The sequence below is a fragment of the Sus scrofa genome, chromosome 14 (genome assembly GCF_054392235.1).
Source record: "Sus scrofa isolate SSC_HxYL_T2T_F1_AM1 chromosome 14, Sscrofa_HxYL_maternal_Yorkshire_Landrace_v2.0, whole genome shotgun sequence".
NCBI lineage: Eukaryota > Metazoa > Chordata > Mammalia > Artiodactyla > Suidae > Sus > Sus scrofa.
The window spans coordinates 111,766,414-111,781,363 of NC_139396.1; the positions used below are offsets into that span (position 1 = coordinate 111,766,414).

General features: G+C 46.2%; 1 protein-coding gene across 17 annotated transcripts in view; it reads left to right on the forward strand.

Annotated features, from left to right (window-relative positions):
* The window catches only part of WDFY4 (WDFY family member 4), a 289,400-nt gene that overhangs the window by 213,072 nt on the left and 61,378 nt on the right, over nt 1–14,950 (forward strand). For all 17 annotated transcript variants that reach the window (XM_084996485.1, XM_084996486.1, XM_084996478.1 and 14 more), the window contains 3 exons: nt 5,026–5,146; nt 8,498–8,583; nt 10,332–10,394. In XM_084996485.1, coding sequence (XP_084852611.1) covers nt 5,026–5,146; nt 8,498–8,583; nt 10,332–10,394 — 270 coding nt within the window. The remainder of the gene's footprint in view (nt 1–5,025; nt 5,147–8,497; nt 8,584–10,331; nt 10,395–14,950) is intronic.

Below are 14,950 nucleotides of genomic sequence, written 5' to 3' on the forward strand. Positions count from 1 at the left end.
GGAACCAGAATCTTACCTGTCAGTAACTAAGAAGTTTAACTCCCAGATGTGACATGATTTCCAGCCTGTGTCAGGAAGCAAGAGTTTTAGGAATATGGAAGGATAGATGTCAGCCCACCCTCCTTTGATTTAGGTTTGTTTTAAAATGCTTGGCATTTTTCTTTCTGCTAATTTCCATCTTTTATTCATACCAAACCTTCACAGATTACAGTGAGTCTTCTGTGCTTTTCCAAGGCAGGAGCATAATTAATACTTGGCACACTCAACCCATCTTATTGCTCATCTTTTATTGATACTGATCAATATGAACAATGGGTCTGCAGACTCGCCTTTCTGAGAGCTGATGAAAGCTTTCTACTCTACCTATATGCATGGCGTGCCTATGTAATGTCTCCCATAATCCAGTGCCTCACTCTCCACCTCTGGTTTAAATTGAGTTAGAGTTAGATACAATCTTATTGATTAGGTAGATTGTGTTTATGAGGTGCATGTAATCATGATCAAATTGACTGTATCTGTACTTTTAATAGAAGCCCCGTTGTCAGGTTGGATGTATTTGCTTGATTTGCAATGACAAGGGAGACTTCTCGTGTCTGGAAGTGTACTTTTCGAGAATACAAGTAGGAGTGTAGTGAAAAATTACTACCTTGGACCATCATTTGGGAATTGCAGAGGTAATTTTAATCACCATACCTCAAAGAAGTGTTTGTTAACCAGACGGTGCTTTCTCTCTGAACCTTTATCTGCTGCCCTGAGAAACTGCTGGCACTCATGGAGCTGTGGTTCTCAGAGTCAGGCTATTAGATCATGTCAGATCAATGGGGATTAAGTCTTATTTTGACCATGGAGACTAAAGAAGATACATAAATAAGCCAGTTAAAAATAAAGCGAAGTCAACTCTGAAATGATTCTCTAAAAGACTGCCATCAATTCGAGGAGAGTTGAACATTAGACCTTGAAAGAGACTCCCTGGTGTGCCATAAAAATATCCCAAATGAAACTCAAGAACACTGCCAATCCTCCAGCAGTGGTTGGACTCGTGTTCTTTGGAACTTTCCTCAGAAAGTAAAAACCTTTTTAGAAGGTCACATTTTGCTTTCAGTGGGAGCCCTTCATGGCTGAATAGGGTGACTGTATTAGTTTGCTAGGGCTGTAACCAAGTATCCAAAGCTGGGTGACTTTAAAAAAAACTGGAAATTTATTGTCTTCCAGTTCTGGAGGCTAGAACCCTGCAATCAAGGTGTCAGCAGGGCCGTGCTCCCTCTACAGCTGTAGGGGAAGGTCCTTCTTTCCTCTTCTAGCTGTCAGGGTTTCGTTGGTGGCCCAGGGTTTGCAGATACATCAGTCCAGTCACGGGAATCTTCCCTCTGTGTGTGTCTGTCACTGTGTCCAGGGTTCCCTTTTATAAGAGGAGACTAGTCATACTGGATTAGGGCCTATGGTAATGACCTCAATTTATTAACTCTGTTATTTACCTATTTCTAAATAAAGTCACATTCCGAAGTGCTAGGGATTAGGACTTCTGCACACATCTTTTGGAGGATACCCTTTAGCCCATAACGGTGTCTGCCAACCCCACCGTGTATAGCATGAAATCCAAACCATCCAATGACGCTTTGTGATGGGATGCTTTTCATCAAATATTTCCTCCACATCAGTCAGCAGTTTTAAGGCATCATTTCTCTGTTGAATTTAATTCAACAAATACTTATTGAACATCTGTCTGTATCAGCAGTGTGGTAGATGCCACAGATGCATAGATTAGTCAGATGTGGGCTAAATCTGGTAAAGGGCTTGTGAGCTAGCAACTGATGTGGGTATAAATTCTAGGTGTAAGTTCTGACAATAATTGGGTACACACAAATGTGGGACAGATCAAATTACATTTTGGTCTGAAATCCACTTCTATTACTCAAGACCAGGTCAATCAAGATTATGCTTATCACTTAGCATACGCTGGTTTCCCTAGTATTAAAAATTCTACTCTGATGACCCTAGACAATTTGCATATATTGTGATAGCTAATAGGCAAGAGCTGTGAACAGCATCCTATGAACTGTGGCCACAGCTCCACCTGAGGAAGAACATGGATCAGCTGATTCTTTCTGTTCATCAACCTTGAGGGCTGGAACTCTGATCTATTGCACAGAACATGGAGAATATAGTGTTGGAAAAGAGACTAGGTCAAAGTCGTGTGACTAATGCAGCATAAGGTGGAACTCAAACCTGGACTCTATAGTAGTAAACTCAATAATGTTGTTCGCAATTTAGGCTTCCTTAGAATTTGGGTCTGTCTGAACACTCCTGCCCTATTGTTCAATTCCTACAAACAGGAGAAGAATGACCATCTTTCCTCCTAAAAACTCATTACTAAAAGCAATTGTTTTTTTTTTTTTAATCTTCTTAGGGCCACACCCGCAACACATGGAAGTTCCCAAGCTAGGGGTCGAATTGGCACTGCAGCTGCTGACCTATACCACAGCCACAGCAATGACAGATCCGAGCAGCGTCTGTGACCTACAACACAGCTCACAGCAATGCTGGATCCTTAATCCACTGAGCTAGGCCAGGAATTGGACCCGTATCCTCATGGATGCTAGTTGGGTTCATTACCACCACACGGGAAACTCCCTAAAAGCATTTTCTAGAGGGCTCGTTCTCATGTCACCACTGTTTCAGAGTCCTAGGTTGAGAATCTGTCTGCACACAGTAAACTGAAACAAGGGAGCAAGTGGGAGGAGCTCTGTAAATGCCAGCCTGCCTGCCTGCCTCAGGGAAGAAAAGGTACTGCTTTGTGAGCTTGGGTTTTAGACTCAGAGGACCTGGGTTTGAATCCAGTTCCCCATGACCTTAGAAAAGTCACCTCTTCTCTTTGAAATGCAGCTTCCTCATTTCTGATATGGGGATCATAATAACACATGTTCAGTAAGGGTTCATTATGCAGATCAAATTAAATAAGGACTGGTAAGTGCTGGATAGGCTGTAGAGCCTGACAGCAATCAGTCCACCCAGCAAACTGCCCAGAGCTCCAGGGAAGAGGTAGAAGAGGAGAGCCGTGGGCATAGGTCTGTGCCCCCATGAGCTTTATTGTCAGCTGGGGACCGAAACCAAGCAAAGGTGCAGCTAAGGTGCAGAGGATGTTTGCTCTGCCCCCACAAGAATGGGGCCACAGGACCACAGAGGAGTCATCGTCGTCCCTGTCACCAGAGCCTTCACCTGGGATGCTGTTTGGCCTAAGTTAAGGATATGAACCAGAATAACCTCTGTGGCCTCACTGGGAGTCAAAGAAATTTAGGGGGAGCTCAGCTTAGCCCCAAAGGGAAGCATTAATAATGAACAAAGGACCTCAGCCAGCAGTAGGTTTGAATTAGAACATCTGAGCAGAAGCATCCAGAACCAAAGCCACATTTGTGTTTGTTCAATCCTACAGCAATGTGGCTTAGGGCAGGGAACCTGAGAGGATTGTTCTAAGAAGGGGCAGGAGAAGCTGCAAAAGGTCTGGCTGTGCAGGGGGCACTGAGCAGCGGCCTCAGGCTCTGTCCCACATGGGGAGCCTTCCCTTCTACTCAGCAGTGATCACTCTGTATCGTGTGCAAGTCCGAGCTCTTAGCACTATGGACCTGACCTCTGACTGGAGAAGTCCTGCCAGCCCTAGTGGTGGCCTGATCTCTCTCCATCTCCCCTGGGAGTGCGGCCTATTCTGGAGGCTGGGTAGTGGGGGCGGCACCAGCATCTGGAGCTGGGATGGGAGTAGGTGAAATCCATTCCTGGCATGGGGCTCTTTGGCTCTTACTTTTCAAGGGCTAAGGTCCTTGGGAGGCCCTTCCTTTCTCAAGTCCTAAAAGCATTTCATCAGAGCTTTTGTGGTTATGTACACAATGTAAAATTGCTATGTAACTCAGATGTTCAGAAATGTCACTGTCAGAGTTCCTGTTTGGGCTCAGCAGAAGCAAATCTGACTGGTATCCATGAGGATATGGGGTCGGTCTCTGGCCTCACTCAGTGAGTTAAGGATCTGGCATTGCCATGAGCTGTGATGTAGTTCAAAGACGCAACTCAGATCCTGCGTTGCAGGCCAGCAACTGCAGCTCCAATTTGACCCCTAGCCTGGTAGCCTGGGAACTTCCATATCCTTCAGGTTTGGCCCAAAAAAGCAAAAAAAAAAAAAGAAGAAGAAGGAAAGAAATTTAACTGTCCATATGTCCATAACTGAAGTCAAATTTACTTTTCAAGTGCCCATTTGTGTTGCTGATGGAAATGCTGATGGAAAGCTTCATCTGGTTGGTTATCTGAAGATATTTTAATTACTTCCAGTGCAGAAATTCAAATTCATGAATCTACCTTCTTCCTCTCCCTTTCCTCCCCAGAGGAGAAATTCTGACCTCTTGGAGAGGCATCAGGCCTGGGTGGACCACCCTCTGCTCTTGATGGCCTCTACTATAATGTTGCCAGTCGCTGGCTCTGGGCATAGTGCTCTGGATCAGGGGTCTGCTGTGGATGCTGGGGTCATTGTCTTCCAGCCCATCAGTGCTCTCAGCCCTGCTACCCACCTCCTTAGGGGTTCAGAGTTCTCTGCTACTTTCTCCCATTTTACACTAGGCTCCAGCCCAATAGATAGCATGGCTAGCTCCATGTAGTTGGAAGCCATGCTAAACATGGCTCAGCCCTATGTTCCAGGAGCCTGAATCTCTCCAGACTTTACATATCTCTTTCACCCTTGCCCCACCCCATCAACCCACTTCTGCCCTTTGTACCCAGAGAGCCTTCTCATACTTGTGCTCTGCCACTGTGTGTCACTGTCTGTCCTGGAGGCGGTCCCCTTGCTTTGTTGCCCCTTCCCTGGGTAAGGCCAATGCCCCACCCTGCTCCTCAGGGCAGGGCTGACACAGACAGTTGCTCAGACAGGGTTTATCAGGTGCTGGCATCTCCTCCAATGTGCCCCAGAAACTCTCGTGGGGCCTCAGTGCAGGCAGGGGAACAAGCCCACTAGACGCCCTCACACCGAATGTCTTGCTTCCTTTCCAGCATCAGCGATCCATTCATTTTCAACATGTGCAGCAAAGACAGGTCCTCTGATAACTACTCGTGTCAGCGTCACAGCTACGGTGACCTCAGGGAGCTCCGGCAGGCGCGTTTCCTCCTGCAGGTATGTCCCAGGAGGGAGCCAGAGGGAGGGCCGTCTCTTCAGGTGAAGTGTGCTCCAGGTGCCAATGAGGCCTCATCTGAAGTGAGAGGTACATCTCTGTGGCCCCCTTCATGCCTGTGCACAGCCCAGTGTCCTATGGGACACCTGTGGATCCTCCTGGCTTATGTTGGGCTGATCCCCTGGCTGGAATGGAGTTCCGTCCTCTGCTGCACTCTCTCCCCAGTTCCTGCCATTTGGTTGCTGGGCCCTTCTCTTTCTGACTCTGTCATTTAGGGTCCAGCCTTGTTGCTTTATTTTCCCCTTGACCTGTCCCAGAGCTGCCTTGGAGATTCAAAAATATGGGCCAGGGCAGCTCCACTGTCTTAGGGCAAAGCTGATGACTGAGAGCTGAATGCCCGTCTGTCCTGTTCTAACCGTGTGGACCCCTCTGAGGGCCACAGACCCTCTTCCTCCCACTCCCCACAGCTTCACCTATCTTTAAGCTCAGGGTCATTTCCCTGAGTGGGCTGAGTGGTTTAGAGATCTCCTGAGTGTCCCCTCCAATAAGGCTCCACAGCCTTGTCCAGTGCATTCAAGGGCTCAGCCAGGTACTAAACAGAGCTGATTTCTACTAGAGGCAGAGCTTTGCTGTTAGCTCATCACAATCAAATGCTTCTCATCCCACCTCGGAGAAACATCACCTGGTTTAGAAGCATCACCTCAGTGATGAAGGAGGTAGAACTCTGGGGCCCCCACTGGCCTCAAACACATCTGCTTTCACCAGCTCAACCTCAGCAATGGCTGAGCTGCATCTGTGCCCATAGACCTCCCAGGCAGCTGGCAGAGGAAGAGGAGGGACCACTTTTGTAGGAAGGGAGAGGCCCAGATCTCGCCTCCCACACTCAAGGCAGGGTCTCTATTCTGCAAAGGCCAAGAGAGACAGTGTTTGGCCCTTGGGACAGAATAAGTGCACCTTTCATTTGTTAATTTCTTTGTCACGTGATCCCCCTACAGGAGGCCTCCTTCTTATTCTCTGAAACTAAAGCTGTGGAAGCTTTTCCCCTGGGCTCCTTCTGGGGAGGATCAGCTGCCCTCAGACAAGGACCCAGCAAGCTGCTGGCATCTGCCACTCCTCCTCCTCTCCCTTCTTCACAGCTGCTTCTTTGCACAAGGCTGGTTCTGGTCTTGCCTGCCCTTGGTGCCCTTCTTTGAGCAGAGATTGAGCTAGACAAGGGCAAGTGGAGGAGGCCCTGCCTTGATGGTTCTGACTGCAGCCAGCGTGGGTCCCGTCCCAGCACAGCTCTGCAGTTTTAGCAGAATCGGCACCCCAGTGGGCTCCCATTTTCCTCCAGTGAACCAGCAATCATGTCTTTTCCACTATTACATATATAGCACTTAGCACGTTTTGGGCACATAGCAAATACTCAAAAATTATTTTTTAAATAATCGTATGTTTACCTTAGCAGGTGCCATATAGTAGCAAATAGGTCTCAGTAAGTGAGTTTGTTTCTCTTCAACAAAAAGGGATTGTTTCCAGATGGTTGCTTAGCCTGACAGTGGTGGAAACTAGACATGGGAGGGCACATGTGCATGGCCAGGTGGGGCTGGGAGAGCTTCATGAGCAAGGCCACCCTTTGTCCAGCCCTAGATTCTCCCAGAAGAAAATTGGAGCCTGGGCACTCCAGGTTGCTGGGGCAAGCTGTAGCCTCCATAGACTGGACATTCATCATCTATCTGCACATTATTTATGCTTCTATTTGTAGAAGAATGTCCGAGGCTCTTATGCATACCTGCAGAGGAGAGGGGTGCGACCTTATCATTTCAGATCCCTTTCCTCTGCTCAGGAATCTCATGAACCTAACTTTGAGAACTCACTTCCAGAGCTGGGTAGGAGCAGGACCCAACTGTTGCATGCAGCACTCCATCCCTGGCTCTGACCTTCACCTACCTCATTTCTCCCTCCTGGCCCAGGTCTTTCCCCTCTGGGACCCTCCCTGGAGCCCTGGACATTCTCTCCCTGACCCCATCTCATCCCTGAGCCTCATCCTACATATAGACACTCTATCACTATTCCAAGTCTGTTATTTACATGGCATGGATTAGAGGGGAGGGAGAGAGGAAGGAGAGGGAAAGGAAGGAAATCAGGTAGAGTTCATGTAGGCATTAACGAAATGCCCTTGAAATGCCATGGCTCTGTCAGTGTTGCCATATCAAAGTGGCTCATAAAAGTGGGCTTGGCAAAGCACCTTGTGCCTTCAAGTCTGTAGATCAGCACAGGATGCTGCCCTGATTGGGACTTGCACCCACTTTACCTGCTCCCATCTGGTAAGATGACCCTTTGGTTCAGGAAATCAAGCCCTTGACCTGGAAATAAAAGTGTCTCAAGGTGTCACTGGACACTTTCCTCTCTTTGTTTACTTGTCATTTGTCCTGGGAGTGGGGCTCTTGCTTCCTGCTTCAGCCAAAGGAACTCTGAGATCCCCTGCCCTCCTATGTATTCTGTGGAGACCCCATTCGTCACTGTCACCAGGTCCTTTTTATCCCCCATAGGAGATTGAAAGGACTAAGTAGGAAGGGTTATCTGTGTCAGCCTAAATAAAGAGGTAAACCGAGGCAAGCTCTAATTACCATAAATTGAGTTAATTTAAGAATAGCAGAAAAATAGCCATTTGGGAAATGCAGGCTGTAGCCAGCTGCAGGCGAGTCCACTGAAAGTCTGGGGTTGACTCTATCTATGGGCAAGGAGTGCAGGAGGGGAACGTCCAGCCAGAGTCCAAGCAGCAGGTTCATTTTGACCTTTGAGGATGGAAGGGACTTGGGGGATGTTCATTGGTCAGGAGGTCAGTCTCGATCTTCTGTAAATCAGGCATTTATAGGAAATCAATCTCTCCATTCTTCAAGCATCGTTTTTCTGAGTGCACATGTGTGACATTCACTATTTCATATCCTCCAGTTCCTTTTTTTTTTTTTTTTGGTCTTTTTAGGGCCACACCCACAGCATATGGAAGTTCCCAGGCTAGGGGTTGAATCAGAGCTGTAGCTGCCAGACCATGCCACAGCCGCAGCAGTGCCGGATCCAAGCTGCATCTGTGACCTACATCACAGATGCAGCAACACCGGATCCTTTAACCCACTGAGTGAGGCCAGGGATCAAACCTGCGTCCTCTGTGGAGACCCCATTCATCACTGTCACTGGATGCTAGTCAAATTCATTTCCGATAAGCCACGACGGGAACTCCCATCCAGTTCCATTTTAGATTGAAATCCCTTTCACTTGACACAGAGACCCAAATGACCCTCAGCCAGTGGCTCTGTTGCCTGGGGGTATCTCCAGGAAACTTCAGGAGCAGTAAAAGTGGTTTCTTTTTATAGGATATTGCCTTGGAGATCTTCTTCCAAAATGGATATTCCAAGTTTCTTGTCTTCTACAACAGTGATCGGAGTAAGGTCTTCAAGAGGTAAGGGTTTGACTATCCTTTGCTAAAGAAACTGATCATGAATCGATAGCAGTAGAACAGCTCTGTTCACAGGAGAATTGTTCTCAAGCTCACAGCAGGCTTTAAGTTAGATCCAAGGAAGAACTTACCCACAGAACTGCTGTGTTATGAAACAAAGTATAGAGAAAGCTATAAAAGCTCCTTTCCTAAATCCTGGGGAAAAGGCTCTATTTCATGGACTGAAGGCCTTTGGGACAGTAATTATTGAAGAGAGAAAAAATTGAGCAGACACAACATATTTAATAGGCCTTCCAGAATTTTCTGGCATTATTTTAAAAATTTCCAAGTAATTTTTTTTGGCTTAATTTTCCTTTTTGATCCCAGTTGCCAATTTTACTTGTTCTGACTTCATATTTCTTTGGAAAGGATTCCAAACAACTGATTTCCCACTTCTGCATGCAACATCTTTTTTTTTTTTCTTAAGAAGCATGCTGTTTTAGTTTAACTTTTCTTTCTTCAAACAGATTAATAAGTCTAAGGAATTTAAGCTAGAGTTTAGATTTTTAAACGTATTTACATTATTATTAAAGTTATAGATATATAGATTTGCAGAATCTAAAAGGGCCTGAAGCAAAGATAGGTTCTTAGCCATAAAGAGGCCACACAGAAGCTAGATTAATAGAGGGGTGCTCACGTTCAGCTCTGCTTTGGGCTGGAAGTTCTGAGGTGGGACTTGGCATCCCTGTCCTGGATGCCCCAGGCCATTTTGTGCTCAGAGGTTCTAGCCTTGCCTTCCTGTGGGCCCTGGCCAGTCACTGGCTCCAGGACCAGCTGCTAAGTCCAAAGGGCAGGGCCAGAGTGGAGAAAAACAACTCTTGTGGAGCGGCTGTCCGAGCCAGCTCTGGGCACGTCTCCATTGACTGTGATTCTCCCTTTGAGGTTCTTCCAAGCACTGCTGTTATATCACCTCCTAAAATGCCTTCAAATTCTGTTTTAGACCAAACTAAAGAAGTAGACATGCAATGCTGAACCTCATGTTCATTTTCCCTTGTGATTTCTACACATTAAGCAAAGTTTTTTCACAGTTGAGCTGGGGGAAGTATTTTCTTTCTTTTGGCAGGGGTGGGGGCCAAACCCGAGGCACATGAAAGTTCCCAAAGCTAGGGGTTGAATCGGACCTGCAGCTGCCAGCCTATGCCACAGCCATAGCAACGCCAGATCTGAGCCCCATCTTTGACCTACACTGTAGCCCATGGCAACGCCAAATCCTTAACCCACTGAGCAAGACCAGAGATCAAACCCGAGTCCTCAGGGATACTAGTTGAGTTGTTACCGCTGAGCCACAACAGGAACTCCAAAGGAGGAACTCTTATACATCCATAGGTCAGGCAGTGAATGAATGGTGTCCAACCACACCCCACCCAGCTCAAGGGGCATTAAACTAAGGTGGCACTTGTCTCTAGTGTACCATAGTAGTTGCTACAATCAGCAATGGAAATGCCAGGGCCTGGTCCAGAGGAAGTCTCTAAAACATGTAATGTTTATTGTAACTATTGTTTTATTGTTATCATTGCTGTTGTTAAGGCTAGGGCTATAATGGCCGAGGGGATGAGGGGGTGCCTCAGAAGTACACCCAGATATGGGGGCAGGTAGGGCACACTGGAGGGGCAAGAATGGACCCAGCCTCTTGCCTGGCCCTGAAAATGTGTCCCTGGTGGTGGGAGAGTCTTGACTCTGCTGATGGAATGACGCTTTCCCTTTTTGTCTAGCTTCTGCTCTTTCCAACCCAGCTTGAAAGGAAAAAGCTTCACGGAGGACCCACTCAATCTAAGGTAACGAGTAACGGGTACAGGGAGGAGCCCAGCCACTCTCTCTGGGCAAGGTTTGGTCTTGCTTTGATTTTCTTCATTTGCCTGATCCTACTGTCAGGAAAGCATGCAAAGAGCACATCAATCTGCTTTCACTTAATTTCTCTCTCTCACTCGCCAGCCACACTTCCCTCATCCTACTCCTGCATCCTACTCCTGAGGTTTCTTTTGCCAATTAAACCTCTACACTAGACTTGAAGCCCCAAGTGCTGTGTGGCTTGCTCAAACCAAAACTGGCAGGATGGGGCCTTCTACCTGTGGAGGGAGGAGCAGGTTGCCCATAGAGGTGTAAACCCAGGCCCAGTCTTGGCATCAGGCTCTTAGGTTGGGGTGGGAGCAAGTCTGTCCTTTCTATCCAAGACTCTTTGAAAGCTCAGAAGCTAAATAAATAAATGTATTGTGATGTGCAGATAGATGTTAATTTGTGAATCAGTGACATGGAGCATCTTTCCCAGGAAACAAGCCCCTTCCCAACACCCCGTTACAAGTACCCAGTTCTTTGGAAGGACAGATCTGGTCAATAGGTGCTTTTATTTCAGTTCAGAATGGGAATAGGGAGAGGATGTGGTTGCTGGTTTTCTTCAGGAGTATGTGGGGCTAAGGTGGGGAGGCATGGTGTTCAAAATATTTGTAATGACTATGGAATGGGTGCCATAGAGTTGTTTAAAATTACTTATGAATAGCTTATTATGTGTGGTGTTTGCTGCTTGACGGAGCAACAAGAAAATACTCAAAACCTCCCGTTTATTAAATTTACATTCTTGTGAGGAAGACAGAAAGCAAAATGAGTGAAATATAACATGTATTAGATAATAATAATCATAAAAACCAAACTCAATATCAGTAGGTGTTGAAATCTGAGATGGGATGGTAGAGGAGGCCCTCACCAAGAAAGTAGCATTTAATTTAAGACTTGAACAAAGTGCGGAAACAAATTATTCAGATTTGTTTCTGAAAGCAAATTTGGGGAAAGAGCATTTCAGCCTGATGGAAGAGCAGAGGCCCTGATGGGGGTATGGTAGGCTTGCCTGGGGCCACTGTGGTTGGGATGCAAGGAGCCAACGGGAGGAGAGCGGTAACAGAGCTAGTTCATGTAGCCTTGGGGCTCATGGTAACTGTCTGCTTTTACTCTGAAGCATTGGGAAGCATTGGAGGGATTATGTAGCTTAACTTCTATTTTAAAAGACTCACTCTGGGGAGTTCCCATCGTGGCTCAGCAGTAACAAACCCAGCTAGTATCCAGGAGGAAGCTGGTTTGATCCTGAGCCCCACTCAATAGGTTAAGGATCCAGTGTTGCTGTAGCTGTGGTGTAGGCTGTCAGTTACAGCTCTAGTTTGACTCCTACCCTGGGAACTTTCATATGCATATGGGTGTGGCCCTAAGAAGACAAAAATAAAATAAAATAAAATAAAATAACTGAAAGACTCACTCTGGCTGCTGTGTCAAGAATAGACCATAGTTGGAATTCCTGTCATGGTAGAGCAGAAATGAATCTGACTAGGAACCATGAGGTTGAGGGTTTGATCCCTGTCCTCACACAGTGGGTTAAGGATCCGGCGTTGCTCAGAGCTGTGGTGTATGTGACAGATATGGCTCAGATCCTGCATTGCTGTGGCCATGGTGTAGGCCAGTGTCTACAGCTCTGATTAGACCCCTAGCCTGGGAACCTCCATATCCTGTGGATGCAGCCCTAAAAAGCAAAAAAAAAAAAAAAAAAAAGGGAATAGACCATAGTATGTCAAAGGCAGAATCTAGGAGACAGCTTAGGATCCTGGCTTTTGTGGTAATGCAGGTGAGAGTTGGTGGTGGCTTGGATCCAGAGGTGGAAGACAGTGGCCATAAAGATGCTGTGGAGTGCTTAGATTGTGGACATGTTTGGACACAATCAAAGGTACATCAGGTAAGATTTGTGGACAAGTGAAGTGGGGTATGTGGGTGTGAGAGAAAGGACTTAAGGAGAAGATGTAGGCTTGAGCAGTTGGGGGATAGAATGGGAAAGACCCCAAGATGAACTACTCTGGGTGTGTGGTGGATATCAGGCCTCGATTTTGGACATGTTAATTTTGAGATATCTGTCAGACTTCCAGGTGGAGATGTCATGTAGGCCATTGGGTATATGATTTTGAAAGGCAAGGGAGAGGTGCTCCGGAGAAATGCACATCTAAGCTCAGGGACCGTGAGCTGTGACGAGATGAGGAAGCCCTAGTCAGAGTGCTGGTCCTAGGCTCTGAGACCACCTGAGTAGCCATGGCGTGTGGTGGGGTTGTGCTGCTCCAGCCAGCTGTGGGCTTTGGAATCAACCTGATTTGGGCTGAGGAAGTGCTCTATAAATTATAATTCCTTTGCTCAGTTTTAGAATCACCTGTTGTGTATTGGGGGCCTGTTTATGGAGAATTGATTAAATACGGGCATCTGTGCTCTCAGCTCTTTTGTGTCTCTCCCAGCCCTTCTCCTACTAGCCAGTGTGTGCCTTCATGAATTTCGGGGGGGAGGCAGTGGTGGCTCCCAGGCTTAGGAGGGCATAGCTGGCCATTGAATGAACGTGACCATTTTCACTTGGATTATCAAGAAAATCAATGCCCAGTCCATACACCAGGTCTTAAAAAAAAAATGCCTAGCTGCACTTTGGACACTCTAGTGAACACGGGCTTCTCATCTCTGAAGGAGGGGCATGGTCCATTCTGAAAATTTTCAACTGGCCCAAGATGCTTGGCCTATGCTGTAGGTTTTCATATCTTCAACCACCAGCTCTTCATGACTGATTTGGCCCCTCTAGAAGCCAGCCCCTTCATATAGGAAACCAGAGCATTTAGGTACCAGAGTTTTGCCTGGAATTTCAGTGGCAACACCTGCCTCCCATAACTGAATTCCAAGGAGGTTTTGTGGGTCTTGATCCCAAGTGGAAAATGCTTGCAAAGCCTAGATAAGCTTGGAATCCGTATCCTCCATGGCTCCCTGTGGTATAAAACTAGACCATTCTGAAGGCAGCATTGAGGCATAAGCAGACACCTTTGGGGTACACAAGGTTCTGCAAGTATACAGGAGCTTTTAATATAAAGCCAGCTGGATCCCTTTGGATAAATGTCTGAGGGCCAGAAAGCTCCATGGGGTTAGACACAGGTGGGCTCTACAGAGATGTGAGATTAGGTGAGGTTACAGGGAAAGGGCAGCTAGTTGAGAATGTGTATGTGAAAAACACACGTCTTTATACTTAAAGTTATCTATGCACCCATCCGTAAAGGGCTGGAAACAGCTTCAAAAACTAAATATGGAATACAGTAATCCTTTAAAAATTACGCCAAAACTCTTTTAAAAGACAAAATCACAGACATGCTGTCAGGTACCTGGAGAGATCTGGTTATTCTAATTGTCCTGAAACTAAGAAAAACCAAACAATTGTGCTGGGTTACATCATTTTCCAGTGACAGGTAACAAGAAACAGACGGTTTTGTGAATTTTTTTTTTTTTTTCTGGAACATACTTTCTCTTGGCACTGAATGTCAAATTTGTCCTTGTCTAAATAGCAGAGTGGGAAACAAAGAAGACAATTCCCTTTTTATGAAAAATGAAAAAAAGAGCACCTCAGAATAGAATTTTCTGTATTGATTCTCTGAAAAAGTAGAGCCCTAACATTTGGACTTTTTTTCTGTATAGACATTTCTTTGCAATGCTCACATGGCCTGGCTCAGTTCCACTGCTTCCCAGTGATTTGAGTTCCTATTGAGCCCAGAGTTTAGAAAACTCAGAATACAAGGCCTGGATGCCTATCTGGTTCTTCCTCTCTTAAATCTCTGTTACACACAGCACACATCTTTGAATGGGCTAAAAGCATCCTTCCATAGCTGTGGACACTGACATGGCCTGGAATGCTCACTTGCTGTGTCATCAAAGCAAAAATGTCCCTGGGCTGGAGGAAGCTGTTGGTTGTAAGGCAATGCTCACTATATCTGGAGGTTTGTAATTTCCGAAATGTTCTCTCAACTATATACCTTACTTAAATTAATGGTTAGGATGAAATTCATTTTTTGGCTTGAAATCTTCCAGTTGAGTAAGTAGTGTCCTTTATAGATTTCCTTTAATGAAGGAGTTTCCTTTATAGATTATCTTTGAAGAATAATGGAAGACAAAGAACTTAGAAAACCAACCATAAGAAGCTATAAATCCCCATAAAAGTCAATCTTCCATGATAATCAGGTCAACACTGCTAGCAGCGTGGAGGCTACATTTCAAATCCTCCATCTCTCTACTTCCCCTCCTTCAGTCGTACTCTCATAGAGCATCACTGTTGACCATCTGGGAGGCTGGGCATCTGTATGTGCATAGTTACTTTGATAAAGGGGGCTTCAGCTCCATCACTGATTGGAGACCTAATGCTCTGCGGGCTTCTTGGTAAAGCACAGCTCTGTGAGGGCAATTATAGGGGCTATACAACTCAGACCCTAGTGTTAAAGCAGAATCACTGAAGCCAGAGGTGAGCCAAACACCCTTATGGGATAATCAAAGCCCTAGCATCATGGAA